Below are 27,936 nucleotides of genomic sequence, written 5' to 3'. Positions count from 1 at the left end.
GAATAATGAAAAAATATGAATATAAGCCAAATAATAGGCAACTAAAATATGAATCAAACGTGGTTAATGTGATTTCTGCTCCTGAACCTCAGCGCACAGCGTCTGCACATCAGCGCTGTGCGTCGTCACCTGCATCTTTACGCAGGATCAGCTGTCATCTGTGAGCGCGAGCGATTTGTTTCAAACGAACAAACTAAAATAAAATACATTTTAAATAAAGGCTCATTAATTATTTTCAGGAGCCGCATCAGAGGGATGAAAGAGCCGCGGGTTGCCGACCCCTGATCTAGTGGATGCATAACGCAACCCAGACACCACCGTACGGTAGATTCTGTCTATGCGCCTTGTAGTGCGGTGCGCCCTATATATGAAAAAACTTTTAGAATAGGCCATTCATTAAAGGTGCGCCTTATAATCCGGTGCGCCATATAGTGCGGAAAATACGGTCATTATTAGCACCTTAACCAACGCTTATTTGCATTAGCTATTAATCTGCCAAAGTTTCCTAACAGCCCGTTTGTTTATTATATCTATGACAAAGAAAAGCGTCAGATTCTCACATTGGAGGAGCTGAACCAGAGAATGTTCTGCATTCTTAACTGACAAATGACAAAAACGATTAATCGAGTATCAAAATAGCTGCAGATTCATTATTTGCCGATTGACTAATTGATTGATCAATTAATCGTTTCAGCTCTGTGAAACAATCTGCAAAGCATCATGTGACACAGCCCCCGGCAAAACAAAGAATGGTCATTACAGCGAGCAAAGACACAAAAGCAGCACGTCGTGCAGCATTTATTCCCTTTGCTCCTTCTAACACGAGTCTAAAAGGTGCAACAGAAATAAAGTCTGATGATTCATCTGCGTTCCTGTTTGGATCCAAAGTCATTCTGCAGTTCATTAGCAGGAGACTCGACGAGGTAATGAAGTGTGAGCTGGGCCTGCACCAACACCAGAGCTGGACTTACTGGTACTACATATATTCTAATAATGAAATACCTTTCCTGATTCAATTCCCACGGTCTCTGAGAAGTGGAGGAAAGAGCCACATAAGTGAAAAGGAAGGGAAGCAAGAAATTAATGCGCAACACATCTGAGTATTCACATTATGTGCTGCGTATATGTGCATCTTTATCACCCCCGGCCCTCCATTTTCTTACATCAGTAACACTGATATACCGCCGCTGCACTCACACCATTTAGCGCCACTGCCGACGCAGACGTGTCACTAATAAGAAGAAAAACAACGCGGGCGGGCGAGACAAAGAAACAGAAGACTTCTTGTCTCTGCTTCGCCAGTGCCAACTGGGGCAGCAGTCAACAACCCTCCCACTGCCTGTTAGACGCTGCTGTCACTGCAAAGGCACACGCACAAGTCCAACGGTGCACGTTAGCCGTTCACTCCGCCGGTGCGTGCACATTTTTGTGTGTTTCTGCCGCGCCGAGTCTGTTTCCGTCACAGACCTATTTCACACTTTCAGCCCACAACATACGGCGGATAATACATCGAGAGAAGCACTTAAAAATTCATTAGGGGGCCTCGTGGGGAAACGCATCCAGCTGAGGCTGAATAGAAAGCTCTGCGATGTGTCAGTGGCTATTATTTTCTTTTAGGCAGGGGGTCAGCAAGGTGCCACTGAAAATCACCAGGCCACAGCGGTACAGGACGGTTTTATGCAAATATTTATGCACATTCCTCGCTCTTGCTCCACATGCAGTGTTGATAGCATTTGTTTTTACTTTGACCAAGTAATGAAGGGAAAGAATGAGGGAGCAGAAGGTGAGCGGTGAGAGGAAGATGCAGAGAAAACGATGAGAGGCGGAGATTCGATGCTGAATATGGAGGAGCAAAAACAAAAAATTGAAAACAAAAGAAAGTGCTGAGGAGGGGGCAGGAGGGAAAAGAGGAGAGCCACGAGGCAGAGGTTCGACTCTACCTTCAGCCGGGTTGATGGCTCCTGGTAAGCTGTCCCATGGGAGGGTCCAGGCAGGGCAAGGATGAGGAGCGAAGACTGCCTCAATGCCATTTTCCTAGGGGAGGAACACACACAACAACACACACACACACACACACACGTTACCATAGAAACCCCTCCACGGCCTTGAGGTTCTGCGGTCCAAATGGTTGTAATGTAGTGATTTATAGAGAACTGTTCTCGAACAAGTCTTTTGTTACCGTGCTCACACTGATCTGCAGCCATACCTGAGGACAAAACACTGCTAGTGCATTTATTACAGCCACAAGAGAGAACAAATGCACCACCAGCATAGCACACCCCCCCCCCAACACACTTCAGAGAAACGCTGGAGAAAAACACTGAGAGCCGCTTCCCTTCTTCTGCTCTCTGTTTGATCACTGGAGGTTAGAACCAGAAGTATGAGCTTCGGCACAGTTTGTAAGGGCAGGGAGAGTCACTGCTGCTGAAAACAAATTGATTAGCAGCCACAACCACTAATAACTAATAAATAAGACTTCAGCTCGTACTTAAAGAGGGTAAAAGCTGAGTGCGCTGCAGGCAAAACATCAGTCACATTTTCCTCAACTTCCAACGTTTTCCATCGTGAAACTGAACTCAAGGCAATGCTATTTTTTCTTTTAGCATATAATGTGTGCATACATACATATAGCTGATTTTATTTTGTATCCTTTTTTATTGTCTATTTGTTGTCTGCTGCTGTCTGTAACAACTTAATTTCCCTGGCGTGGGATCAATAAAGTTTTATCTTATCTTCAGTGATGCTTGATTTAAGTCTTTCTTGCCGTGCAAATGTTTTTTTTTTGCAGATATTGAAGATTCCTACTTGGAAATTTATTGTGGAAATGCAAGTCTTACTTTACTATAGAGTGTAGCTGGTCCGTTTCCACAGGGACGGGCACAGACTTTCAGTAAAGCCAGTTTCTGGAACGCCGGCTTTCCTGTCAGCCCCATTCTTCCAACGCAAAATCCGAGATTTCCCTTAATTTAGATTCATCTGACCCTGCTAACTCACTAATTCTGTTCGGAGTCTGCATGTTTTTGTACGCTTAATTGCTGTCTGACGTTAGCGACTGTCAATCAACGTTTGAGTGACAGCTGCTAGGTTTTAGCTGTGGGTCTTGCATTTTGGTGGTGGGGCCACACTTCTGTTTGGATTGCGGGCTGCACGCCTCCACAGCTCATTGCACTCGCAGTTTGACTGGCATGCATGGGCGTGTGTTAACCGAAGTGAGACGGAGGGAGAGTTTATGAGCCACTTATGCCGCGGACTGCGTCGCGAGATGAGCGCGCCGCCTCTGGTTAGCAGCAGTGAACGATCGCGTGTCACCGTGTCAGACGCAGACCTCTCCGTCTCTGTGTGCTTGCCTTGGGACACACACACACACACACACACACACACACACACACACACAGGCACTTTGGCCAAGACAACACAACAGCTGCAGTGCAGACATGATGGTGGCGACATGCAGCCGTCCCGGTAATCCCTCTAGGCAAAGAGAGAATGGTGGCCATTGTGTGTGTTTGTGTGTGTGTGTGTGTGTGTGTGCGTGCACGCATTCCTTTCAGTTTTAATGTCTGATTTCAAGCCGCCATGAAAACTGTCATTTGAGCACAACTGCGCCTAGCTGAATTTCATCGGACAACATCCCACGTTTGAGGCACATCCCACCCTGACCGCACAGCTCACACGGCCTCATCCAAACTCTCCGATCCCTCCGTCCCTCCTTTCCTCTCTTCCCGTCGCTTAAAATCACGTTGTTGCAGAACATCGCCAGCAGGAAATCACAGAAATATCTTTGCTGAGAGAACAGAGCAACAAGGCCAAGAAAACAGTCTGCGGGCTCAGAGCTGAGAGGTTAGTCGGGGCTGAGGAGACGGTCTCCTTTTCACACAGCTGGCCCAGCTTATCTCCTGCTGGAAAAGCTTGTCCAAGGGCAATGTTTGGTGTGCTTTAGAGCTAAGAAGGCTATAAACGTGTGTGTCTGTGTGTGTCTTGCCAATGCTTCCTGAGGGAAATGCATTTTAAGAGCGAGGACACATTATGCTTCTATTGTGCGCCGTCTCGTCTCTTTACGCTACGATTTCCAACCATTACTATAAACTACTTAGTCTGACTATAAAACTTTGTTTTGTTTTGGACTGGATTCATTGTTTTTATTGCACCTGAGATGAGGATCAGCTCAATGTGCATTGTCTGCACTATTGCAAGAGGCAACAGGATCCGCTGAGGATACTAAATTGTGCATTTTCTACAGCACTGAGGGCAGTGAAATACTGCTCCTACACACGGATTCTGTTATTCTTTTCAGAAAGGTCACATAAAGGTCTGCTCGTTTGTCTTGACCGATAAATACGTTGTCATACAAACCACATCTGTGAGAAAATCACACGCTCGCACAAGCCTCCTAAAACCTTCAAAGTGCCCACTTAAAATGTTAATTCTGTGGCTGAAAGCACTTAACATTTAAGGGCTGTCAGAAAGAGGAAAGATTCAACCATTAAGAAAGTCTCCCACAAGCCAAAACATTAACTTAAAGCTACACTCTTGAAGGCACAATCAGCAGAAAATGGTGTGCATGAAATTCCAGGGATAATAGTTAACAACCAGTTGGAGATCGACAACACCTCGATCTGCGCTGTGAAGGGACACTCAGAGGCAAAGCCTTAAATCTACAGCAAACATGTTGTGAGAGCACCGAGGAGATGTAAGAGAGGAAACGTAATAATTTACTTGGAGCTTAGTCATTGTGGGCCTGGGGCCGCCGACAAAGGGGGGCTGTGTCGTCATCTCCTGGCTTTCTTCTGGCTCCAGCAGGCCAGCTGGGTCGTCCTCGGCTGACGGCGCTGCCAGGCTGGACGCGGGAAGCTCGGGGACGGAGAGAGCCATCCCGCAGGCCTCGGCTGCCCGGACGACCCCGGGTACCTCCTGAACACGGCTGTACCATCGCAGCAGGTGGGGGAGCTGAAGCAGCGTGCTAGCGGCGTGCGTTTGGAGGGAACACTATCAAAGACAACAAAAAGAATGAAAGAGTAAGGGGGGGGGGGGACAAGGAGTTATTGATTAAGTGACTCATCTGGCATGTCATCTCCGCTGGAGCGAGATGTCAGGTTCCACCACAATTCACTCATCACACTGGTGGACGAACAGACACGAGGGGAGGGGGGGGCGGCAGGGAAAAACATCAAAACAGCGTCGGCGGGTGGGGAGGATCAGAGGAGCGGCGTCCCCGAGCGCGACTGTGTGTGTGGAAGACGGAGGAGAAAGGTGGGGGGCGGGAAGGATCCGTCGTGGCTGCATGTGGACGCGGACAGCGATGGCCGTTCAGAGGAGACACGCTAGGCTGAGTGTGAAACTGGAAACCACTGGAGCACAGCTGACTGCTAAAAGCCTCATTGTGAGAACTGCAGTTCATTCCCACAGTCGAGGAACAGTTGGGGGGCGGCTGAGGGGTGAAATGGAGGCTGAGGCCCACTTCACCGCCTGACAGTGTGGCAATCCTGATCAATAACAACGAACTTCTGGAGTAACCAGAGCAAACGTGGAGATCTCTGGCCTCCTTCTGGCTGACTGTGCTTGTAAAACATGAAATCGTTGTTTGTCATGAATATTCAGAAAACGTTTGTGAGCTTTTGAAGTCTTGCAGATTTTTTTTTTTTTTTTTAAGTTAAGAGTTTCCAGGTGAACGTAACAGCCCGCCGATTCTTGATGTGTTGCAGAGAGAATAAGTTCCCAAAGTGAAGTCATTGAAATGCATTTCGAGCTGCTGCATTTGAATAGAAACCCTCCCATACACTGTTATCGCTCTTTGCCAGGTGGCTCCAGACCACCTCTGAGAGCGAAAACCTGCGCCAAGTCTGATGCGGAGAGTCTTCTCGACTCCAGTTTCTGCCTGGGTGGATGTGAAAGGCGCCGGTTGCGCTGCCCGCTCACCCTGACCAGCGTGTCACAACCATAAGTCACGCATAATTTGACAGGTCATCAGATTAAAGACGCTGAAAAAGCAAAAGTAAATGAATGAATGGCATCATCTACACGCGGTGACATCAGACCGGAGTCACGTGTGCTTCTGTTTATGTTAGGAGACAAAGACTTGTACGGACACACCTGACTGCTCACAGCACAATAATGAGCATTTTGTTCACAGTAAATCTTGTAAAGCTCAAAGTGTGTCAATGCACTCAAACTCTGAGCTTAAACAGGAAATACAGGCATCGCAACTAACATTAAATGAGCGTTTGGTGTGTTTTCATGGATCCAAATTATGCGATAACTCAAGGCAGCAATGAGAGCGGGGTCCTTCTCCACAAGGGTTCATTACTGACGACACTCAAGCATAAATCATAACCTCCAAGGCCCTTACCAAGAACTGATAGATGCATGGCAGCAGCACCACATCAGTCAGAGTGAAGTACAGTCCCTCAGCAAACACGTGCTCCAGCGGAGGCAGGGCCGTGGTCTTCACTTTCCTGATCTCAGAGCTCTCTCTGGTGGTCATGGTTGGAACTGGATCCACGGACAGCTTGGCCAGGGCCGCCCTGAGCTCCAGTCCGTCACAGACCTGGGGTGGCCGTCCGGGTTCGGACTCCGAGTCTGGGTTCCCTCCGGGGGACTCATTCTTTTCATTCTGCCTCTGCTCTTGGAGTTTCTGTCTGCGGATCTTGTCATCATTGTGGACTTTGACGGGCTCGGCTAGCCTTCGCTCCAGGGTGAGGATGGAGAGAGGGACCTTCTGATACTGATTTGGGGGATTTCTGAGGTGTTCTTCTACGGCAGAGGGGATGCCAATTTCACACAGTCGGGTCCACTTGCTCACCTGAGAGCGAAGAAAGGAAAGACTTTAGAGGTCTAACACAGCACTGTCTTGAAAGGCATTGGATAATTATTGTGATGTTATATTGAAGTTTAAAGCTGCTGACGTCAACATTCTGTAACTTTAAATCCACTGACCCTGGCCGTGCTGTGTGGTCATTACAGTAAAATAAAAGTTTGTTTGGGCTGAAAACTCGACTGCTAAACTATGTAGGAGAACATTTTATCCATTGAAGGCTTGAAATTTAATCAGCCAAGGAATTAGTACAGGACTGACGACTTCAACCCACAATCAGCTGAACAATTTGCTTTATTTTATATCATTTATATATATACATTTTAATCTCTGGGGACATTTCTGGTGAAGAGCTACATAACTTTGCACCGACACCAACAGAGACAAAGCTGTGAGGGAATAACTGTACTGTGTTTATAAGCAGCTGCAGATTTCCGGAGGAATTTCCTCATAAGAGCTGCTGCAGGTTTGAACCCAGAGCTGAGCAATGCATCACCATACTGCTCCACTGAAATCCCAATAAATACTACCATATTAATCTACTATAATATTATGCTGTCATGATACTTAGTCCAGGGTTAACTGCACATGTTGAGTGAGTGATGTTGAGTTAAAGGGTCAAAACTCTTCTGGTGTTAATAAATGCCACAGGCCATCTCACAATAAACTTGTTCTTAATACTACAAGTTTTAACTCTTTAAAGCTGCCTTCTTCCTGCACGTTGCTATTTACTTCTTTGCACTTTGGTCGTGTGTGTCTCATGTCTTCAACATTCAAGATTCAAGATTGCCTTTTTTGTCTTTGAGCATGTCAATGAAATTTGCACTGCAACCCCCGTGTTAGAAAGAAGATAATAAGAAAGATAAGAAAGGTAATAAAATAAAGAAAATAGAATAAAATAAACTAACATGCAGTAAAATATGCGGAAATGCAATAAAAATATACCAGAAATAAAAATATACAAAGACAATAAAAATATACAAAGACAATAAAAATATACTAAAACAATAAACAATAAAATGTACCAACAGCAGCTGAAATACACTAAAATCTATATAATGAGTGCAGTTAGCTGACCATTTAGTTAAGCGTGTGTGTACTTCAATGTTGAGTACACAGAAGGTGCAGGTGCAGGTGGAGGTGAAGGTGGGTCTTGCCACTAACCTCAGCACAGGCCTTCAGACAGGTCTTCTTGAATCCCAGCAGTGCCAACACATCATTCCTGGAGGGGTCAGCCTGTAAGGTCTTGTTGATGATGTGTCTCAGGACCACCGCCAGCCCAGCCCTGCAGAGCCTCCCAGTCTCATCCAGAACAGCGGGGAGACGGCAGCCTCTGACCAGCCGGGGCAGGTCCTCCATCTGAATGTCAGACACATCCAGAGACTCTGGTAGCTGCCTCCCCAGGGACTGGGAGCTGGCGGGTTTGGAGAAGACCAGAAACACTTGGAAAGACCTGCACTCGCAGTAGGACAGGAGAAACAGAGCGATGGAGGTGTGCAGCGGAACACGCGGCTCCTCATTTTGGAAACAAACTTCTAAAAAGAGGGAGGACCGCTGGCGCTTCTCTCTGTGCGTCATAGTAAACAGTTCTGCGGAGTAAATAAACAGAAGGAAGTTACGAGTAATTAGCTTTGGAGGTGCGTTCAGGTGTCTTTCTAAGTATAGAAGCAACAACGTGCTAGCTTAAATAGCATTTCCGATCCGGCACATAAAATGACACAAAAAGGTACTTACAGCAGTTTTAGCAATGCGGACATACAGACCGGCAGTTTGAATAAAACCACGTTGTTATGGTACACGCTTCCTAGCACAGAACTACTTCTTCTTCCCTTGTGCTAAAGCAAGGATAGCTCACCAGCGCCATCTGCTGTCTAATGCCAAACCTATCTAGCCAATGCTAATGAAAATATGGATTAAAACGCATCAATTTAAAACATTTAATACGTATGCGTGATACATTAAATTAAATATTGAATGCGGTCGTTGTGTTAGGTTTTTGAATAATGATATTAAAAGCAATTCACACACAAGGTTCCGCGCGTGGAGATTCCGGACATATTTAGCCGTTACACAGGTTGTAAGAGAAGGAAAGCTGTCTGCCCGGGTTGCTGTCGCTGTGTTTGTAGGAAGTGTTGCTCAACCGTTTATTGCTCACCAAAGCGAAAATACCGGGTAAAGAAGCTTCTTTTTTACCGGCGACAGAGTGTGAGGTAACGAAATCTAGCTGAAAATTAAATTGTGTGAATTTCCTCACTAAGTGACAGCTGACGGAGAAGGTAATTTTAGCTTTGTGCCGCTATCACAGTGCTGTGCTTCTGGACACACAGCAACCGCATGAAGTCAGTGTTAGCGAATTTATTTCTTTATATTAAACCCAGCAGAAGTAATCAGGACATTTCTGATCATCAGTCTCATCTAACGTCACAAACTAATATATAATCCCGACGGAAACATGCTCCTTAAAGGGCGCGTTGATGTGAATTACAGCAGTGAATAGATCTAAATTCATCATCAGAGTTGAACAACAGTCATATTACCTCCGTCACATCTGTCCAGAGGTGTCAGCCTGTTTCTGCCTGTTTCAGCCTGTTTCTGCCCTCCTCTGACTTCAGCTGGAGTTAGCGCATCTTATGTATGTCATGATTATACTACTAATATAATCAGTGCAAATGTCTCAATATATATAAAATGAGTGATTACATGAAAGAGACACAAACTGGGTGGGACAAGTCTGCATTTAAGACCAATACATATTTCAGTCCTAAATATTTCATGTGGAGGAGAAAATGTTTATTAATTTTTTTTTTAGTCGTTTCCCAGCTTGGGATAAATACAGTATATCTATCTATCTATCTATCTATCTATCTATCTATCTATCTATCTATCTATCTTGTTGTTAACAGCCCATTTTAAGTGAATGAGAGCGCTGAAGACATTATTTAGTATTTACATCTCCAGCTAGAACATTATTGACACTGATGCTCAGTGTTGTGTTGACTGAAGCAAAGATCACTTTATTTATTTTAAGATCTTTATTAAATTTTGGAATCATTGAAGTGTTTAACTGCTCAGCTAGTTAACACTGTCTGCAATATCTCCACTTTTTCTTCTGTTTTCTCCTTTTCTATGTAAAAAATGCTGTCATTTGTGTACCCTACCTTGACCATAGGAATGTTTTTGATAAAGTTCTACATGAAACTTACAAAGCTGACGTTATTTTCTGCTTCCATTTGAAGCCATGGCTGGACCGGTCAGTCTGGAGTTGGACCCCATCTTCCTGAAGGGTCTGAGTTACCTGCACTCCAAGAGTAAAGACTCTGCTGAGAAACTCAAAGCTTTACTCGATGAGTCCCTCGCGAGAGGAAGTGACTCATCTTACCGTTCATTACAAAAAGTACGAGTCCAGCGTGGATTTACGTTCATAAGAGCCAACTCGTTATTGATCATTGCTCTCTCAGCTTCATGGGTACGTTCATACAACTAAGTATTCTGTATTGTCATTGCATTGTGTCTTCAGGACATAGAGGTGTCCAAGGGGTCTGTGTCAAAACTGAGCTTAAGCAAACAGGACTCCAAGTCTTCCTCAAGTTCCTCATCCTCCAGCAGCAGCAGCGGCAGTAGCAAATCCAGCTCTGAAAAGAGCAAGAAAGAGGCAGAGAAGAGACCCTCTGAGAAGGTACGCCATGTATTTAGTTTCCTTTTCTTCAAAATAAATTTAGTTTGAAGCAGAACTCTGTGCATTTTGGCACATTCTTATTTATAAAGGTTCGCCAATTATCCAGAACCATCCAATACAGAGAGAAAATAGACCACATGAGAATATGTCAGTGTCTGTGAGGCTACCTTGACCACTGCTTTGGGTTTCTTTGCTGCCTGTGAGCATCTTTGTGAAGAAGTACAGCAAAGTGTGAGTCATCATCAAATGCAAAACTACATAAACTGTTTTAAAATTACAGTCAGAGAAGGGAAATCTTATGCGTTTTCAAGTTTCTTGTAGAGCTACAGGACTATGTTCCAGAACTGCATTCTCAAGCAAGAAAGACTACACTGAGCCATGAAGTTCAGCTTAGAGTTGATAACATGATGAGGAAGTCAGACAAACATGTGCAGAACTCCGTATAGGACAGTATAATGATGAATAAAGGCTACAGTTTGACACTGATGGTTCGGATGTTAACAGGCCAAACGTTCCTCTTTCTGCCTCACTGACAAACAGGTCAGGGTCGACTTGGGTGAGGCGGACCCTCCGAAAAAGCCTCGTTTGGAGAAACAGGAGAACCGCTCTTCTCCAATCACCGTTCAGACGAGCAAAGACCTCCTGCCAAACATAAACGACTACGATGAGACCAATGCCGATGACTTTGCCATGGAAATGGGCCTGGCTTGTGTGGTTTGCAGGTACATCTTAATTATTAGCAAACCCAGAGAGTTAAACTTAGACACCAAGCCAACATGCACTCCCGTGCTCACGCGTTGACTTTGCTGTTGTGACTTTAATCACCTAAGACAAATGACGGTGACCATGGGGAACCAGTTGGTCGAGTGCCAGGAGTGCCATAATCTGTACCACCAGGACTGCCACAAGCCCCAAGTGACAGATAAAGAAGTTAATGATCCACGGCTGGTGTGGTACTGTGCCCGCTGCACCAGGCAGATGAAACGCATGGTAAGCAAAATATTTCTCTATATTTTCCCAGTGCATCATCACTGATTATCTGACTGATCAATGCATAGTTATGTTAATAGTTTCTGTCTAAAACTAACTGTGTTTGTTTGCTATTAGGCCCAGAAACCCCCACAGAAACCATCCCCTGCGTCGGCATCGTCAGCGCCTGTTGTAAAAGACACTCTGGTGAAGAAGACGGAGCTTAAAGCCAAGCCTGACACAACCAGCACCTTCCAGGCCTTCAAACGAGCAGAAGTGAAGGTACGTGTGAACTGATTACAGCTGGAAGACAGTTATCATTGATACGGGGAGGTGATTTACCAAATAGCTGAACTGTGAGCAAGGATTTCTTTTTCTTCACAATAATTTGAGCTCCGGTGTCACCTTGTCAAGCAAATATGTGGACTCTGTATTTCTGAGTTATTACCGGTGGCAAGCGAGAGAAGAGCAATAGCTGTCAGTGTGCAGAACTGCTGTAAAAGGCAGCCAACATAAATCCCTGCAGAGGAAAACGAGCAGAAAGGATGCATTTATTTTATATTCCGCTGCTCGCATGGTGTTCCAGCACATCTCTCCAGAGGGAGCGTGTTTCAAACTTTCGTGTTGGAGTTCAACATAAAGTTATTTTGACAGCAAACGTGTTGCCTCGTCGTCGATGATTTGATTATGTTAATTCAAGTCGGAGCGGGATGCTGGAGTATTGCTCAAGTAAGCAAGCTGAGGCAGGTAACTCTGCTGACGTGTCTTGATAAATATGCATTTGCTCTGCCACACGGTGATCTGACGACACGTTTAAAGGATAAGGCCGGTGTCCCAGGCAAAGACCGAAACCGACAACGCATTCGTCCGTCTCTCAACACTTTCCGACTCACTGACCTTTGGCACTCTTTCAAACAAGGGTTTAGTCATTTCCTAAAGCAGACATTACTCAAATAGGTGGAAATAGTGCTTAATGCTTTTCTTGGGGACAATTCTCTGTAGATTAGACGCAAACGTTCATAATTAAAAGTCTTGCTCCAGCTTCCAGCCCCTGTCATGGTGGTTGCAGAACTTTTTTATTGGTAATATAATAATCTCAAGTAGTAGAGGAGATGGTGAAATATTAGAGCTGAACAATTATTCAGAATATTACTGAAATCTCTTTACGGCCGAGTGAAATATCCAAATCACAGGAGCTGCAGTTATTTGATGAAGGTGAAATGTGCTGCAACATGTCATTATAAATGAAGCATTGTGGTGTTACAGAGATGCTCGAGCCTACAAGTCATGTTGTACAGATATGAGGGAGCATGTGCAGAGCCCAGCAGAACTCATCTTCATTTCAGTTTTTTCTTCCTCTTCTCGCTCTTTTAAAATAGACTCATATCACAATATCTATCAAAATATATATTTTTTGCACTGAAGGTTGCACGGATATGATCTGTGTTGGATTATTCCGGTTGCCATATCAAACCTCGCCTCACCACCCAGAGAAACCACAGGTTTTATCAAGTGAACCGCTTTAATGAGCACTGAAATGTGTTTGTTGGTGTTTGTCTGCAGAGCTGTTGGTGTCTCCTTAAGGTCCCATTTGAATTTGTGATAACTGCAGTAACTGTTTATCATTTCAGGCATCCACAACATCCGCCAACCCCACCAGCAGCAGCTCGTCCTCCGCAGGCAGTGGTCTCACAGGCTGGGCTGCGTTTGGCGCCAAGACGAGCCCGTCTCTTCCTGCCAGCTCCAAACTAGGTTCCTCGGGCGCAAGTGGGAGCCACAAGACCTTGACGGCTCCTTCTGGCCAGAAACCCGTCGGCCTGTCTGGGCTCGCGGGAGCCAAGTCGGGCCTTGGCGGCGCAAAGATACCTGGGAGCGGCAACGGGAACGGCTCGAGCCAGGCGCCGCTGAAGCCTCCTCCGCCACTGACTCTGGGCAAGCAGCCGCTGAACCGTTCATCGAGCAGCGAGACCCAAGGGAAAGGGTCTGCCTCGTCGGGGGCCGGCTCACCGGGAGGCTCCCAGGCGGGTGCGGGAGGGAACGGAGGCGGTAACGGAGGAGGTAATGGGAACAACGGCAACGGGTCAAAGGCTGCACCGGGGGACAAAGCGCCAACATCCCAAGAGTCCCAGCTTAACGCCATGAAGCGGTTACAACTGGTGAAGAAGAAAGCAGCACAGAAGAAACTGAAGAAATGAGTAGAGAGAAGTGAAGGCGGCGGGGGGGTGGAGGGGCGGAGGGAGTAGAAAATTAACGCTCAACATTGTGGAAATAGTGCCAGAGCATTGTGTTTGTATTAAGAGCATCTGTACATGTTTAACACCATCCAGTGAAATACTTGAATCTCTTTCTGTGTGAATGCTGCTGGACTCTCGAATCGATCCACTGAAAACGTGTCTGTGACTTTTTATCCACAAACGTCATTAAATCTCCTCTTCGTACAAACCGGCGGCAGCAGTGAGCGAAGCGTGTGGCGTCATTATAACCTGCAGGACACGTCGCGTGGATTCATGTTTATTAAAGTAGAAATGACGACACATTTCATTTACATTCACATTAAACATAAACTTCATGCATGAATCAGGTCACATATAAAATTAACTTCATGGATAAATCACTTCATTATCAATATAAACTCTACAACACTGAAGTACAAAAAGTGCTCAGCACAGTGCCCTGTAACCACGCCCCCCCACCCCCTTCATTACTATTCATTATAGATTATTGGTCCCCTTGGTGAGCTCTCTTCTTGTGATCTTCTGAAGGCAACACAGATTCAACACTATTGGTACGAGACATCTGATCAAACCTGGTGATACCTCGTGCAGTTCACAGAGCAGAGCATGTCTGAGTGTCAGGACTGTTTCTGAGTAAGCAGATTTGTTTAAAGCGCCCCAGGTTGGAATAAATAGAGGGCCTCTGTTTATGCATAAGACATCCTGCCAAGGTAGTTGGCAGGCACGTATCCCCTCTGTCCGTTAGACTCAGCTAACCACCAGTCCTTGTTGCCTCCCAGGTCAGAGAACTGGAGGATGCGGACATGCTGGTACTCCTGCAAGGTCAGCTCCTGGTCGCAGCGAGCTTGAAATGCGTACACGGCATAAAACTGTGGAAAGAGAATCAGATGTAGTCAGATACTTTGTTCATTTCTCTCTATTTTCACCATTATTTTAAACCAAACAATCGATTAATGGAGAAATTAATCAGCAGATTAATCCATACTGAGAATGATAGAATAATAATAGAATATTGTTAAAGCTCCACGTCAACAAACCACGACAGTAAAAGCTTGCTTTTACATTAATGCTCGAGTTATAATGATGTAATGATATATGATAGTATAATAGTCACAAGGGAAATTTTTCAGCGATAAGTACTTTTACTTGTAGTATTTGTAGAACATTTACCTGATTGTACTACTTTTAGGGAGTATTTTCAATGCAGGGCTTTTTCCATGTGTGGTATGAGTACTTTAAATTAATGAAACAATCTGAGTACTTCCTCCAATACTGCATTTAGAAACTTTTTTCTCTCCAAATTAGTAAGTGGCAAATGAACTGACACAAGGAAATAGTGCATCCCCCTGTGAATCCAGCAGGTGGCGCTGTTCATCAGCTTTCCACACGGACACAATGTCACCACCGGTCTAAATTTTCATTGGTTGCAATCGGCTGACCCTCGTCAACATTTTCTATTTTAAGACACCGTGTCATGTTATGATGAAGACGTCGAGCACAGTGAGCGCGTGTCGGAGGCACCATGTGATGTCATTCACTCCATTTAGTTTCAATGCAAGCCAGACAGAGAGACACCGTAAAGCTCTCAGGTGTGCTGCCACGGCCCTCAGCTCCTGCAGTCTATACAGCTGCACAGCTCAGGTTTATCGGCCTTCTATAATAACAGCCCTCATATTTTACAGGTGGAGCTGCAAACCCGGTTAAAGGTGCACGGCTCGCTCAGCTGTTAAGTTTATGTGCTGTGTGATTTGTTGTGTTTCAGTTTGGGCCCTTATTTTTTCTAAAATTCAGATTTTTCTGTTTTTACATGTTTTTATCTTATCGACCTCTTCAACCAAACTGAGCTGAACAGAGATTTTCTCCCCCCTTCTCATTAAGCAGCGCACACCTGCTGAGCCTCAGTGTCCAGAGTGTCCTCCAGGTCTTCGGGGCTCTCCGGCTCCCCCTGCAGTGCAGAGAGGATTGAGCTGCTGTCGGTGGTGTTGAGGTTGAAGCTGCGCAGGCTGCTGCTGCCGCTGCCCGACACGAACAGGCTGAGGTCGTCAAAGTCCTCATCGGCCAGGGGGGGCGGCTGCTGCTGCTGCTGCTGCTCTTTGACCATCTGGCCTGCCCGCTGGGAGTCCCTCAGAGGGTTGTACTGCTTCAGGAAGGTGGAGTAGACGTAGCCCTGTGTTCCTAACAGCGGCACAAAGGGGCAGTTTGTCAGGATGGCTGACCTCTGAGTGCATTTTAAATGTCTGGTTAAGGATAAAAATCATTTTTCTTGTGTTATTCAGCCATGCAGATACATTTATGTGGTCCAGGTTCTGACATATGCATCTTAGATTTCTGTCTCCATTATAATAAAATGGGGGTGTGAGTGTAATGTTAAAAATGTAAAAAAAAAAAAAAAATCAACCCAGCATCTGTTGTCTGTTCTCAGTGAGTCTGTGGAGTAACCAGGACAACGAAACCTGGGCTAAAAAACTCCTAACTGTATTGTTTCGTGATTTGGGCGAGCCGATCCTTTAAATGTCTTCCAGTGAGGTAACGACAGAACAAACTGTCCTCTATCAGACATTTTCCTGCTTCATAATAAATAAACATGCGTCATTTCTGTAGGATAAATGCGTGTTTAATATGTGGGACTGCATGTCTCACATTAAGGCCGTCGTGAGCCAAAGCTTGAGCCTTTGCAGACAATCGTAAATGCATGTGAGCGAATGGAGGAATGTGTAAATATGAGGCGAGCATATTCATAGTGCTGAAATCAACAGACGGATGAACAACAACTTCCTGGGAATGCTTGTAATCCCAGAGGAAAAGACAAGTCTGTGAAGAATGTACTGCGCACCAAGAAACATACACACCCTCTGTGTTTTTTTTTTCTAGAGCTCATAAAAAAAGAACTTGTTATTGCAGAGAACAGAGAAGCACGCAAGCGGCATCTCTCCATCCTTGTTTCTGAATACCCACAGGGAGAGGCTTTGTACTCTAAGTAACACTGCTTACAACGCGCCGCGGTTTGTTCCAAACAAGGCGCTGGGATCTCAGGTTTCTCTGCGAGACGTCGAGGGGAGACGGAGACAAGCTGTGGAGCTGGCCCTGTTGTGAGGCAACCATCTCCAGAGGCAGGCGAGGAGGTACCAGCAACCGTGACATCACAGGAGCTCCTGGGACTGATTGTGATTCCGACTTGTTAGTGTCGGAAAGTAAAGTTTGGCGTGCCGGCAAAGCCCCCGTCATCTAATAGATGCAGGTGTATTCACAGAGGAGCGCGTGCGAAAGGAGACCTATACAGACCATACCTGCAGATGATCGAGGCTGATAACTTAATTCACCTTGTGTGTCGTACAAGCAGGATGCACCAGGAGCTACCCCTGCCCTGAGGGTCTTTGTCCTTCTGCACACACACACACACACACACACACTTGCCTCCAGTGTGAACCAGCCAGCGGCTGCTGCTGCCTAATGGGTCCGTGTCCTCCAGCAGGGCCACCAGCTCCCCCTCCAGCAGGCTGAGGTCCTGCTCCTGGCAGCCGTTGCACTTCCTCTTCAGCTGGTACAGACGGCTCAGCGGGTGCTCCGCCAGCAGCCGGGCACGCTGCTCCTCGGTTTGATGCTGCACCTCCGGCATCTGCAGGACAGCACAGCACATCGGGGGTGTTAGTGTAATTAAGTGAAGTGGGCCTGGTGCGTGGCGACATGTAGGCATGATGTTGGTTATTAATGTATGAAGGTATTGTAGGGAGGGTGAGAGGTAATAAGATCCTGTCCGAGCACAGGCACACTCTACAGGTGTGCATGCACACACACATATATAGATGTACGAGTCTCAGGGGATTGATACCTGGTGGAGCTTTGGGTTGTCGAGCGCCCTGCTCATCACAGCCTGGAGCTATTCTCTGTGCCTGCCTTTGATTCATAGCTGCTCAATTATGGCTTAAAACTGGTTCAAAACATTTCGAAAGACTCCCTGTGTGGGACTTTTGTTTAACCCTGGAGTCTAACAGAAGTTTGCAGACAGTTACACAACTGACCAGGGATCTGAGCACAGATCGCAGGTTATAATGTGCTTTGAATAATCTGTTCTACATTACTTCCACCTTCTAACCGTTATTTTCTTGTCTCGTTGCCGCTCGAAGCTGACTTTTCGCTCCATTAACTTCTGCGCGTTGTCTTTGACGAACGTCAGATTGTTCAGCTCATCCATGATGCAGCTCTGCACTTCAGCGATGTTTGACAACGGAGCCTGAGGAGGTGATAGATTTTAGTTCGAATATTAAACAGGCTAAAAATAAATTGTGTAATGATGTGATTTATGTGTGGGGCCCTCACAGGTAGCTGCTGCATGGACGGGGAGCAAAGAAGTATTTTATCCATCAGCCCTCTGAGCAGGGCCACCAGGCACGCCACACAGTTGGTCAGGATCGTATAGGCGGCCATGTTGAAGCGCTGCAGCTCCTCCACCAGCAGAGCATTGAGAGCTTCATAGTCCCTCCTGGCGGGACCGGACGGGTCTTCTGACACCAGGGAGGGAGAGGAAGCGGTGGTGGATGACGAGGACGAAAAAGAAGAAGAGCGCTCCAGGCGGCTGCAGTAATCCAGCAATTTGTCATATCGCTTCTGGATGAGCTTCTGGGGGGCTGTGAACATGCCTTGCAGGGCGGAGAGGGGGGCGAGGACCAAGCGCTCCATACTGTTTTTCTGCAGGAGGAAGTCAATGAGGTGGCAGAAGATGAATAGAGACATCCAGCATGTTTTCTCTGTTATGATTCTGTCCACGTAAAGAGGAACTTTTACTGCCCCTCTGTGTGTTTTTAGAAGTTTTTTTAAATAATGTATGATCTATTAAACGCTTTGCTTTTAGTATGCAGCAGCGTCTCTAATTCACAACAATTTTCTCCAAGGGGAACCACTATAGTACACCTTAACATTAATCTGAATACATAACAACAACAGAGCTCCATTTGCATGCAGACAATTGAGAGGCAGTGATATTATTCAGCAGACATAACAGATTTCATCTATTACAGCGTGGAGCCTGTGAGGGCTAGCACTGCAAAGGAAGTGAAAAGCTCTGTTTCTTTGCATCTATCAGTCACAGCTGCCATGTTTCGATTATAGCAGACACAATGAAAACCTTTTCGCATCTGATGCTTTTCCTCTTAGAGAGCGCGCGTGCCTTCGTGTTAACTCTTATTTTGTAAAGCTCATTAAAGACTTCGGTTCGAGGCGCCGAAAAACTGCTGCGACACGCAGAATCTGATTCAGAGGTATCTCAGAATTTGCAACAATCCGCAGAGAGCGGAGGGGGGGAGAGGGAAGTTGGCAGTTACTGCAGGCTGTAGCAGGAAGGTTAGAAGCACGCAGGAAGAGGATTAATACAATGGACAGCAGACAGGTAGCTATGGGCAACGTGACAGATGACGGCTCACAGGAGGGTGAATGGGAGGTCATGCAGGAACAGCAAGGACACGCAGAAATATTCAGAGAAGACGGATGAGATGGACAGTGAAGGAAATTATATCCTGAATAAAAAGAATAAGGTATTGGCGCGAAGTGCAGTAAAAGCCACACTTACAAAGTGCTTATAGGGGTCATTTCCATTTCTGTGCAACGAGCCGTTTGTGCCGTTTTTGTTTGGCTCCTTGATGATGTTCTCCATGTCCTGGACATTCTGGACAGCCACAGACACCATCTCCTGCAGGAACACATGGAGAGCAAAGTCTCAGACTTTCACACCATTAAAACACGGGTGTTGCGGCAGGAAACGCGACCTGGTCCCGACCTGAGTGTGCTGCAGGTAACATTGAACATTCTTGACCAGCTGCCTCACAGCCTTCTCCAGACTCCTGAACAGCTTCTCCTCTCTGTCAAAGACTTCATCTCTCACCTGCAGACAGAACAGTTTAAACATGTTGCCTAAATGGAAGATGAATATCAATCATGCCTGCGTCTTACTCGAACGTGATTCTGCATGCAACGACTACAGCAATGTCCAAACGCCTCAGTTCTTTTATTCCATGGACGTCTTTTTATTACAGATGCAGTGAGACCCGCATGTAACTGTAAATTTCTGCATCTTTTTTTTTCTTTACCTGTGGTTCAACTCCAGTGAGGATCTTGAGATAGCCAGCAAACCTGTCACCTTTCTTGCGGATAGAGTGGATGTTGAACTTGTGTAGTTTGCCCCTCAGTGTGCCTTCATCCTCCAGCCTCTTATACTTCATAACTGAGGATGAACAGGAATATAAAACCAAACTAAAAGAATTTAAATTTGAATAGATGTGACACAGACAGGTAGCAAAATCACTTGTTATTTGATAAATGGATGGTGTTTCTGTAGTGCCTTTCTAGTCTGACGACCATACGTGTGGAGGCTTTTAACCATTAACACACACACTGACGGCACAGCATCAAGAGTGACTTAGCTGGCCGAGGCCAGGGATCGAACCACCGACCTTCTGATAGGTCTCACCTATATCCTTGCGTCTCTTGAACTCGTTGATGTTGACGTTGATGATCTTGGCGGCAGTGAAGGCCTCCTGCAGGGGCTGGTAGTCAGGGTGGTCTTCGGGCGTGGCCTGCCACAGCTCCCCGAGCAGCAGCGGGTACTTCATGATCCTCTGCACCGGTTTGATGAGCAGTGACCCCATGTCCAGCAAGTTGGGTTTCCCTCTGTGCAAATGAAGTGTGTTACACAGTAAAGAATGATCAACATGAAGTGTTACGACCTGCAGATTCAGAAAAACACAACAACATAACCAAAGCTGCTCATGCAACATCAAGATGTATGACTGTGTGATTAATATAGAATTCAGCTCATTTCAGATTCCAACATAAATTTCCATTACTTACTCTTGGTCATAGATTTTCCTGTAATTACAAAGACAAAGAAACACAGTCAGACAGATTAAACACAGTGAATTACAGCATTTCTCTCATCAGGGCAGTTCTGCATCATTTGAAAGGTATTTGGAGGAAGTGACTTACTTCAGAGCTAGAACACACGTGGTGAAATGCTGCTTTATTTCTTCCTCTTTCTCGTAGGATTTGAGTGACATGTTGGCGTCATCATGATGGTAACAGTAAATCTTATATACGTCTTCCAAAGCTGCCTTCGCCTGGATGAATACTTCACCTTCAGATGGAAATGTCTAATATTAGCCAGAGCAGTAAGAGGTCAACAAATCATTCAATCAGGCAAGAGCGAAGATGGCATTACCTAAGACGACCGCCTCTAGATCAGGGTCAGCCATGGCCTCATGCAGTCTGTGGAGGAGCGCTGCAGATACCTCACACACTGTCTCCATGTTGGTGAACAACCTGTCTACATCCACAACCTAACAGAGGGTCAGGAAGCTGTGCTGTAAGATTCAGCTTCTGACATCGCAAAACAACCACAATCTGCTCTAAATATCAATAAACCAGAATCTTTATCCTCTCTATAAATAAGCTGTCGTCTGTATAGCCTCCACCCGTTGGACACCCTTTAATCGAATATTCCAGTGTTGAGGCCTGATTATTTGTTGTAAAAATTATCCAAAGTTTAAATTTATTCTCACGACCTTTGTGTGTGAATCAGGGTTATTGTTGTTAATGTTAGAAATAAGGTCCAGTTGCACTTTTTCACTAATCGTCGTGGGGGCAAATGCCACATTTAGCCTGTAAGACCCTTCAGAGAAGATCCTGAAAAGCGTCTACCTGCAGATTTCTTAGAGGCTGGACCACCTCTCTGATGCACAGCTCCAGGTCTGTGAGGTAGTCCTTTTCAGTCTGCACGAGCTCCTGAATGACCTTTGCCCTGCGGTTCATCTTCCTCAGACGGACCTCCTCTGGGTCAAGTGCTGGCGAGGGGGGTGTGGACAGGTCATGTGGTGTCATTTTCTCTGGGGAAAGATGGTGTTATGAAATTATTATAAAGGTAGAGGAGCGGACTCAGCACAGTGCATATCTCTGCCCGGTGAGTTTTGATGCCTAAACCTAAACTGCGTCACCTGACTATGATGATGAAGGTCACCTGACTTTGACCTTTCCTTCAAGTCCAAAACACATAAAATGTGAAATGCTTTTTCAGCAAGCTTTGTTTTGAAAGTCTAACTGGACATTAGATATTAATTATTGCAACTAAGGGGTAAGTAGAGCACCATAGTTTGAAGTATCCAAGCTGCCGTATTTAACGGGCTGGGAGTGGGAAGGTGTTGGTCTGGGGGCAAACTACTACTACCAGCCATCAACGGCGGTGTAAAACAGAGCAGCCAATAAAAGAGGTTCTTCAAAAACTGTTCATCAGCACAACCTCGAGGGGTCCTTGAGCGTAAAGTCATAAACGTGTACAAAAAATATGGCTGATGGGTCCAATAGCATGTGAAATTAGACACGGACAAACACACAAAGACATGATGCCCTCCTGGATCACACCTGGTGGCCCCCGTCATCCGATGCTTTATACGCCTGTTTATATAGTTTATATATTGCCAGCTGGCGGTACAGCAGCACACATGAATGTACAGTATCTGTACAAAAAGCACAAAAAGGTTGAATATTTCATTCTGCCCACAAAACATTATTAAACTATTATTAACATATGAAACATTGTACAGCAGGGAAAAGGAGATGAATAATTACCTCACTGGCTTTTACTATTCCAACACTGAGCTAATGAGTCATACAGGTCATGCAAGGACATAGAAAACTACATTTTGCTCTAAATCTGCAATTTCCCTAAAACTGTATGTTTTTGCCAGCATTTCAAGCCATCTGTGGCACATTTTGGAAAATGCTGGTAAACACCACGGCCCCGCGGGCTGTGCACGCTCGGAAAAACCGACATCTCTTCTAACATATCCGCCTGACGCCGTAGCAGCCATTTAGATCACGGTCTTTCACAATGATCTAATTATTTTGACTCGAGCGCCAAAAGGCCTCACTTAGCATGCCAGTCAGGCGCGCTCCTCTTTTTTTACTGCTCTGCCGCCTAATCAGTCTGTGGCTGCTCTGCGCTTTGCATGGCAGGCGGGAGTGTCTGTTCAGGGAAGAGTGATGCTTCCTCGCTGCCTAATCGACGCTACACGCCACTTCCTTCTCTGGGGGGAGGAAGAGTGATGAAGAGAGAGGGAGGTGGAGGGAGGGAGACGGAGGGCTGTGAGGCTCGTGTCAGGTTACAGAACTAATCGTGCCGCTGATGTAACGCTACGGCGTGCTCAGGCATTCCATCTGCTCAGACTGGGAGTGTGTATGTGTGTTTGTGTGCGAGGACACACACACACACACACACACACACACACACACACACACATTCGTGTTTCCATCATTTTTGGGGACATTGCATAGACTTACATTCATTTCCTGGAGACTTACCTTAACCATAACCATAGCCACTACTTGCCTAACCCAAACATTAACCTAACCTTACCCTAACCTTGATCCCAGTCCTCACCCTAAAATCTAATGATTTATATTATGGAGACTTGCGTTTTGTCCCCACAATGTGACAACATGAGGAATACATCACTGCAGAGGTTAACATGTATACGATTTGATTGGAAATATTACCACAACCTTATTTATACTATATTTAGTTGCACTCAAGGCATCATTTGCAAAAGAACGCTACACGTATCAGCAATGATCGGTCCAGTCACACCCTTTGTATTGTATAATATTTGCTCTCATTGGTGTTGATTTAGACCAGATCTTGTTTTTTTTGGACGTGATATGCAAAGCAGACAAGAAGGTGAGGAAGCTGCATTGTTAATGTTTCCTTAAAGAATCTCGTATTTTTTGGATGACCGGTCGCAGATGAACGGCGCAGTGTTGCCACGAGGGAACAGTAAGGAGATCTGATCACATTCTGCATGCAACACTGCTTCCAGGTACACCTGACATCCTTCTTTATTCCTGAGATACAGGTGTTAAATTAACACCTGCAGAGGTGCCTCTGAAAATCTCTGCAAAAACCAAGCATTACAAATGTGGACAGTGTGACAGGTGAAACTGACCAAGAATCACGGCTTCCTACTGACTCCAGCTTCTTTGGCTATAACAGTCAAAAAATGTTCGGAAAACTCAGTTTATGCAGCATCACAAGACCGAACTGTGCAGTCATAAGCCTTCCCCTTCAGCAGCTATTAATTAACTTGTCAATGCCTGATAATACTTGAGGAAATAGATAAGATTATCTGTTGCATGAGTCTAATGAAGCTTTGGAATAAATCCCTGTTAATATATTTCTGCCCTGTGGGAGAACATTTTCCATTATAGGAGCGTCAGAGAAACTGTTTTCCAAGTGGAAATGTTGTGTGAAAGAAGCATGACATTCATGCAGCAGCATCATCGTGAAATATCACGTGTCTACACAGGCTGAAAAGAAACCTCCACCCGTGGGAAAGAGGCCAGGTGAGGCGTCCTGGTGGCTCACTCTATTTTTAATCTATTTTCAGCTCTTTGCATCATCACTTTTTACGACAAAATGTTCTTGCCGCTGCACAAAAAACCTAAAAAAATTCAAAACCGTAAAAGATTCTTCCCCACTGACGCATTCGCGATGTTAGAAAAGATAAAATGCATTACAGCCTGTCGAGATTCAGCAGAGGATATGAGACCGTGCTGCCTTATCCGTTAGCCAGCATTATGTTTGGTGAGGTATGGTTGCCGGCACAGGAGTTCCCATGAAAGTGGATACAGGGCTTTTCACCATTCAGCCCATTGAAAGGGATCCAACAGACGGCCCCAGAACAGAATACAAGGCACGCTGTATCATGTATCGCCATCAAGAAAAACGACACGTCAGACTTTGCCACACAGCAAAGTGCACAATGGAATTCTATCACTGAGAATACTGAGAGTATGTTTTCAATAAAGGATGCTGGAAGTGAAGGAAAGCCTGAAAATGTTTCACGTAAAGGAAAGTTGGACATTTATCTTTTTAAGTATGTTACCATTCATTGTGTCTAGTTAAAAAAAAAAGCCACAAAATACAATAAAGGTGAGTTCCTCCCTCTACAATATAAGCCGACACCAAATAACCCTCTGCATGCATGAGTTTTGAATAAACACACAGAATATTTGTTGTACTGTTCCTTCATGTATGTTTTTGCTGGTAAATCATTGCCAGAAATCTCATATTTAGTGGCTGTGAATAATGAGACGTGTCGCTGTCCTGTTGCCATGGTTCTGTGGCTCCACCGACCTGTCTGACAAGCAGGTGAGAGCTGACTGTCAAGCAGCAGCTCACATGTTTCCTCTTTCGGTGAAGTCATCGTTCTGTCAATATTTGCGATGGTAATGCCACTGTAAATATGTAACGCTGCCTGTCAGCTGTGAGCGGGGGGGGGGGGGGGGGGGGGGGGTTGGTTTACTGAAAACAACCCAGTGTTTTTTTTGACAACCCAGCCTGCCTCGATGCAGGTTGGTCAAGAAAACAGAAAGCACAAAGGAGAAGAAAGTGACTCTATTTCAAGTAAACAAAGCAGCTGCTGACAGGGCGAGTGTGTGTGTGTGTGTGTGTGTGTGTGTGAAAGCTATCTGATCAGGTGAGATGTAGGTTATACTTAGGCTATTTAGGCGAGGTGCCACTCGTCACATTGGCATCTGTTCTATATTGTTCACTGGAAAGGAAGTTCAGGAACAAGTGGCACAGGAAAGGCTGCATGCTAACACTAATCTTTAATAGTGACCCCCCCTGCAGACACGCTGATGTAAGTCATTTTGCCTGAAGTGCAGCATTCCCAGTCACTGACTTCACCCAGGGGACAGGTGAAGCCAGTTTTTCTGAAGCGTGGACATGTGTCAGTCTGTGAAAAGACGACGTCAGCGTCTGTGACGAGGCAGCGCGCAGCTGGATTAAGGATTCGTGTTTGGAATCACAACTCGTTCTCCGTTCCGACTCTCACTTTCTGGGTCAAACACCACTTATATTCATCGCGAACCAAACCGTGAGACGGCGTGTCCGACATCTCCTGAAACTCCTTCACTGAACTCGTGATGAAAACTAATCTGAAAATCCCTCTTCACACTCGGCTGGTGTGGAGGCCTTGTTTACTTGCTAGTCTGGAACACTTTCAAAGCCACTCCTCTGTGTTTGGGGCCCAGTTTGCATATGTGGCTTCATCCCTGTGGGAGTATCTCCTGCTCAGCACATAGTAACACAACAGGTGCTTAGTATTCAGAACTATCCGGCAGTGCCTTCTCTATGCTTGAGTTGAATTTTTGCCCTCAAGCCATAAATGCACGCTCCTACAGTCCATCTAGAGGGGACACAGTTGTCTAAAAGTCCCCCAAGCCGGTGTCTTATCACCAAGTTTTTAATGGAAAGAGTTGAGAGACTTTCAGTGTTGCCTCACGTGTGTATAGATTGTTGCCATAGTTTTGACCCCTGGGGAGGTCATTAGCTGGTGTACCTTTAAGTTTAGCGCTGTACTCCGTCTTGTCAGACTGACTCCTCCTCACCAGCGTCCCCAGGTTGACGTCCCATTTGGCCGTGTCATCAGCCACAATAGTGTCCGTCTTTCTCCTCTCCAGGTAACGCAGGAACACAGGCCGGTTCCTCCTCTTTATCACTTTCTCCTTCTCCTTCTCCTTCTCCTTCTCACCCCCGCTGGCCTCGTTGGGATCCATGGTGAGGCTGTCGGCTCCCTTGGCGCCTCCAGACCGGTCGAGGAGAGAAGAAGGGGAAGAGAGAGGGACGGAAAGAGCAGGAAAGAAACAGAGAGCGCGAGCCTGGGAAGTGCAACAGGTGTAATGTCCACTGTGCACTGCCTGCCAGCTCTGCACAGGTAATCTAGCTCCTCCCCACCTCCACCTGTCATGAGAGCTATGTGGCCACACCTCTCTGCTGCGGTGCTATGCTTCTTCCCTTTAGACCTTCATGTTCATCCGGGGAGAGAAAGTGCATCTGAACACTTTCTCTCCCTCGAGGACGGAGGAATGAAAACCAGCTTCTTGTTGCTCTTATGAAAACAATGAAAATAAAACGTGTCTGAGACCTCCTGGAGACGCTAACAATGTGAAAATATTGACAGGGAAGTATTTACATTAATGGCCCGGCTGCTGTAAATCACACTGAGCAGTGAAGAGAGCTTTATATTTACACAATAAAGCATGAGTGAGTTTCCGAATGAAATAAAATACTGTTTAACTGTTGGAAAAGCAAACCTCTGAAGGAGCTTTAAGGAACAGAGCTAATGTTAAATGCAGTAAATGGAAAAAAGACAGAAAATCAGCATGCACTGCATATATTGCTTCAGGAACAAGACATTTTTCCTTCTACAAAAACATTTACCACCTATACATTCTCAAACCTGGTTTAACAGGTAATTCTGTTCTTCTTGCTGCCACGATGATTTCATAGTTACTGCAACCAGATACTGCGTTTCTTGCCAGAACAATGAATGGATGCATTTCCTCCCCATTGAAGCAGGTAATGAGGGCACCCATTGTGTTTTCAGATCGCTGTGCAGTGCGCTCATACCACACCTGTTTCACTTTTACTAGATTCGACGCACAGATTCGGCTCACCGCTGTATGTCAGCTGGTCATCGTCGTCTTTTACGTGTGTACTTGCACAGTTAAAGTGTGTTCAAACACAGCAGACGTCAGCGTTAGCATTACATAACCAGGAGGACCTGGTGAACCATGCTGAACAGTCACATACTGCATACAAACATGCAGGTGAGCAGAAGATGTGATCTCCTGACAGCGTTGTTTGAATGACATCATGTCAGTCAGGGTGTGGCTTTCTGTGAGAGACAGGTGTACTCTTTCAAATGAATTCACACCCAAGAATAAGTGAAATTGATAGACTTAAAAAAAAAAACACTGCCCACAGAATAAAGCCAAGCTTCACATTGTTTTTCTGAGGATTATTTTTTTTAATTCATCGTTTAAAATGTTAAAAAATGGTAAAAATAAGCATCGAAATTTCCCAAAGCAGCAAACGCTGAAACTGGAGAAGCCTGAACCAGAGGAAAGCCTAGTTTTCACTGATTAGCCAAGAATTTAATTGACTGATTGTTTCCGCTGTTTTTCAGAGCAGCTTTCTCTTGATGCTTAATTAGTCAAACAGAAAAAATAATTGCCGTTATTATAAGCTTCTGTTTGAAAATGACTGTGACCTCCTGCAACATGTTTCCAGGCAATGTTCTTAGAATAAAACTGCTAAAGGAAACGAATGCTACCAGATAAAATTTTTCAAAGAGCAAACAAAGAGTGCATTGTTTCTTCAGCAGCAGCAGGAGCCGGCCAGGTGAGTGAACAGGGGAAGA

General features: G+C 45.5%; 3 protein-coding genes across 6 annotated transcripts in view; 1 reads left to right on the top strand and 2 right to left on the bottom strand.

Moving 5' to 3' along the window:
* Nucleotides 1–8,630, bottom strand: part of gstcd (glutathione S-transferase, C-terminal domain containing) — a 51,499-nt gene extending 42,869 nt beyond the window's left edge. For 2 of the 3 annotated variants that reach the window (XM_041933643.1, XM_041933646.1), the window contains exons 1-5: nt 8,546–8,630; nt 7,976–8,400; nt 6,347–6,799; nt 4,717–4,986; nt 1,941–2,034 (exon numbers count right to left, since the gene is read on the bottom strand). In XM_041933643.1, coding sequence (XP_041789577.1) covers nt 1,941–2,034; nt 4,717–4,986; nt 6,347–6,799; nt 7,976–8,389 — 1,231 coding nt within the window. In that variant the 5' untranslated portion in view covers nt 8,390–8,400; nt 8,546–8,630. The remainder of the gene's footprint in view (nt 1–1,940; nt 2,035–4,716; nt 4,987–6,346; nt 6,800–7,975; nt 8,401–8,545) is intronic. The other variant, XM_041933645.1, reaches the window with a different exon arrangement.
* A 250-nt stretch (nt 8,631–8,880) lies between these two features.
* On the top strand, nt 8,881–16,549 carry ints12 (integrator complex subunit 12). 2 transcript variants are annotated; one of them, XM_041933485.1, is made up of 7 exons: nt 8,881–8,983; nt 10,048–10,205; nt 10,329–10,487; nt 11,028–11,209; nt 11,318–11,477; nt 11,595–11,738; nt 13,088–16,549. In XM_041933485.1, the coding sequence occupies exons 2-7, from the start codon at nt 10,050–10,052 to the stop codon at nt 13,649–13,651; spliced, it is 1,365 nt and encodes a 454-aa protein (XP_041789419.1). In that variant the 5' UTR covers nt 8,881–8,983; nt 10,048–10,049; the 3' UTR covers nt 13,652–16,549. The 2 variants fall into 2 exon arrangements, with proteins under 2 accessions (XP_041789419.1, XP_041789418.1); XM_041933484.1 differs by having other exon boundaries at nt 8,898–9,021.
* Nucleotides 13,955–27,278, bottom strand: arhgef38 (Rho guanine nucleotide exchange factor (GEF) 38). Its single transcript, XM_041933483.1, has 14 exons — nt 26,074–27,278; nt 21,377–21,561; nt 20,898–21,015; nt 20,666–20,813; nt 20,531–20,548; nt 20,151–20,350; nt 19,771–19,904; nt 19,461–19,565; nt 19,254–19,373; nt 18,008–18,376; nt 17,784–17,921; nt 17,105–17,306; nt 15,579–15,865; nt 13,955–14,559 (listed from the first exon to the last, which is right to left on the bottom strand). The coding sequence occupies exons 1-14, from the start codon at nt 26,288–26,290 to the stop codon at nt 14,377–14,379; spliced, it is 2,424 nt and encodes an 807-aa protein (XP_041789417.1). The 5' UTR covers nt 26,291–27,278; the 3' UTR covers nt 13,955–14,376.
* Between the last annotated feature and the right edge of the window lie 658 nt (nt 27,279–27,936).

The sequence above is a fragment of the Chelmon rostratus genome, chromosome 3 (assembly GCF_017976325.1).
Source record: "Chelmon rostratus isolate fCheRos1 chromosome 3, fCheRos1.pri, whole genome shotgun sequence".
Classification (NCBI taxonomy): Eukaryota; Metazoa; Chordata; class Actinopteri; order Chaetodontiformes; family Chaetodontidae; genus Chelmon; species Chelmon rostratus.
This window is presented reverse-complemented; position numbering and strand designations above follow the sequence as displayed.

Excerpts from the sequence above, each read along its gene's own strand:
- arhgef38 (XM_041933483.1), bottom strand. The coding sequence starts at position 26,290 with ATGGATCCCAACGAGGCCAGCGGGGGTGAGAAGGAGAAGGAGAAGGAG. Across the intron at positions 21,562-26,073 it reads GTACAGCGCTAAACTTAAAG|AGAAAATGACACCACATGAC; the intron begins GTACACCAGCTA and ends ATCTTTCCCCAG. Across the intron at positions 17,922-18,007 it reads CGTCCATGCAGCAGCTACCT|GCTCCGTTGTCAAACATCGC; the intron begins GTGAGGGCCCCA and ends TCACCTCCTCAG.
- ints12 (XM_041933485.1), top strand. The coding sequence starts at position 10,050 with ATGGCTGGACCGGTCAGTCTGGAGTTGGACCCCATCTTCCTGAAGGGT. Across the intron at positions 11,478-11,594 it reads CCAGGCAGATGAAACGCATG|GCCCAGAAACCCCCACAGAA; the intron begins GTAAGCAAAATA and ends GTTTGCTATTAG. Across the intron at positions 11,739-13,087 it reads TCAAACGAGCAGAAGTGAAG|GCATCCACAACATCCGCCAA; the intron begins GTACGTGTGAAC and ends TTATCATTTCAG.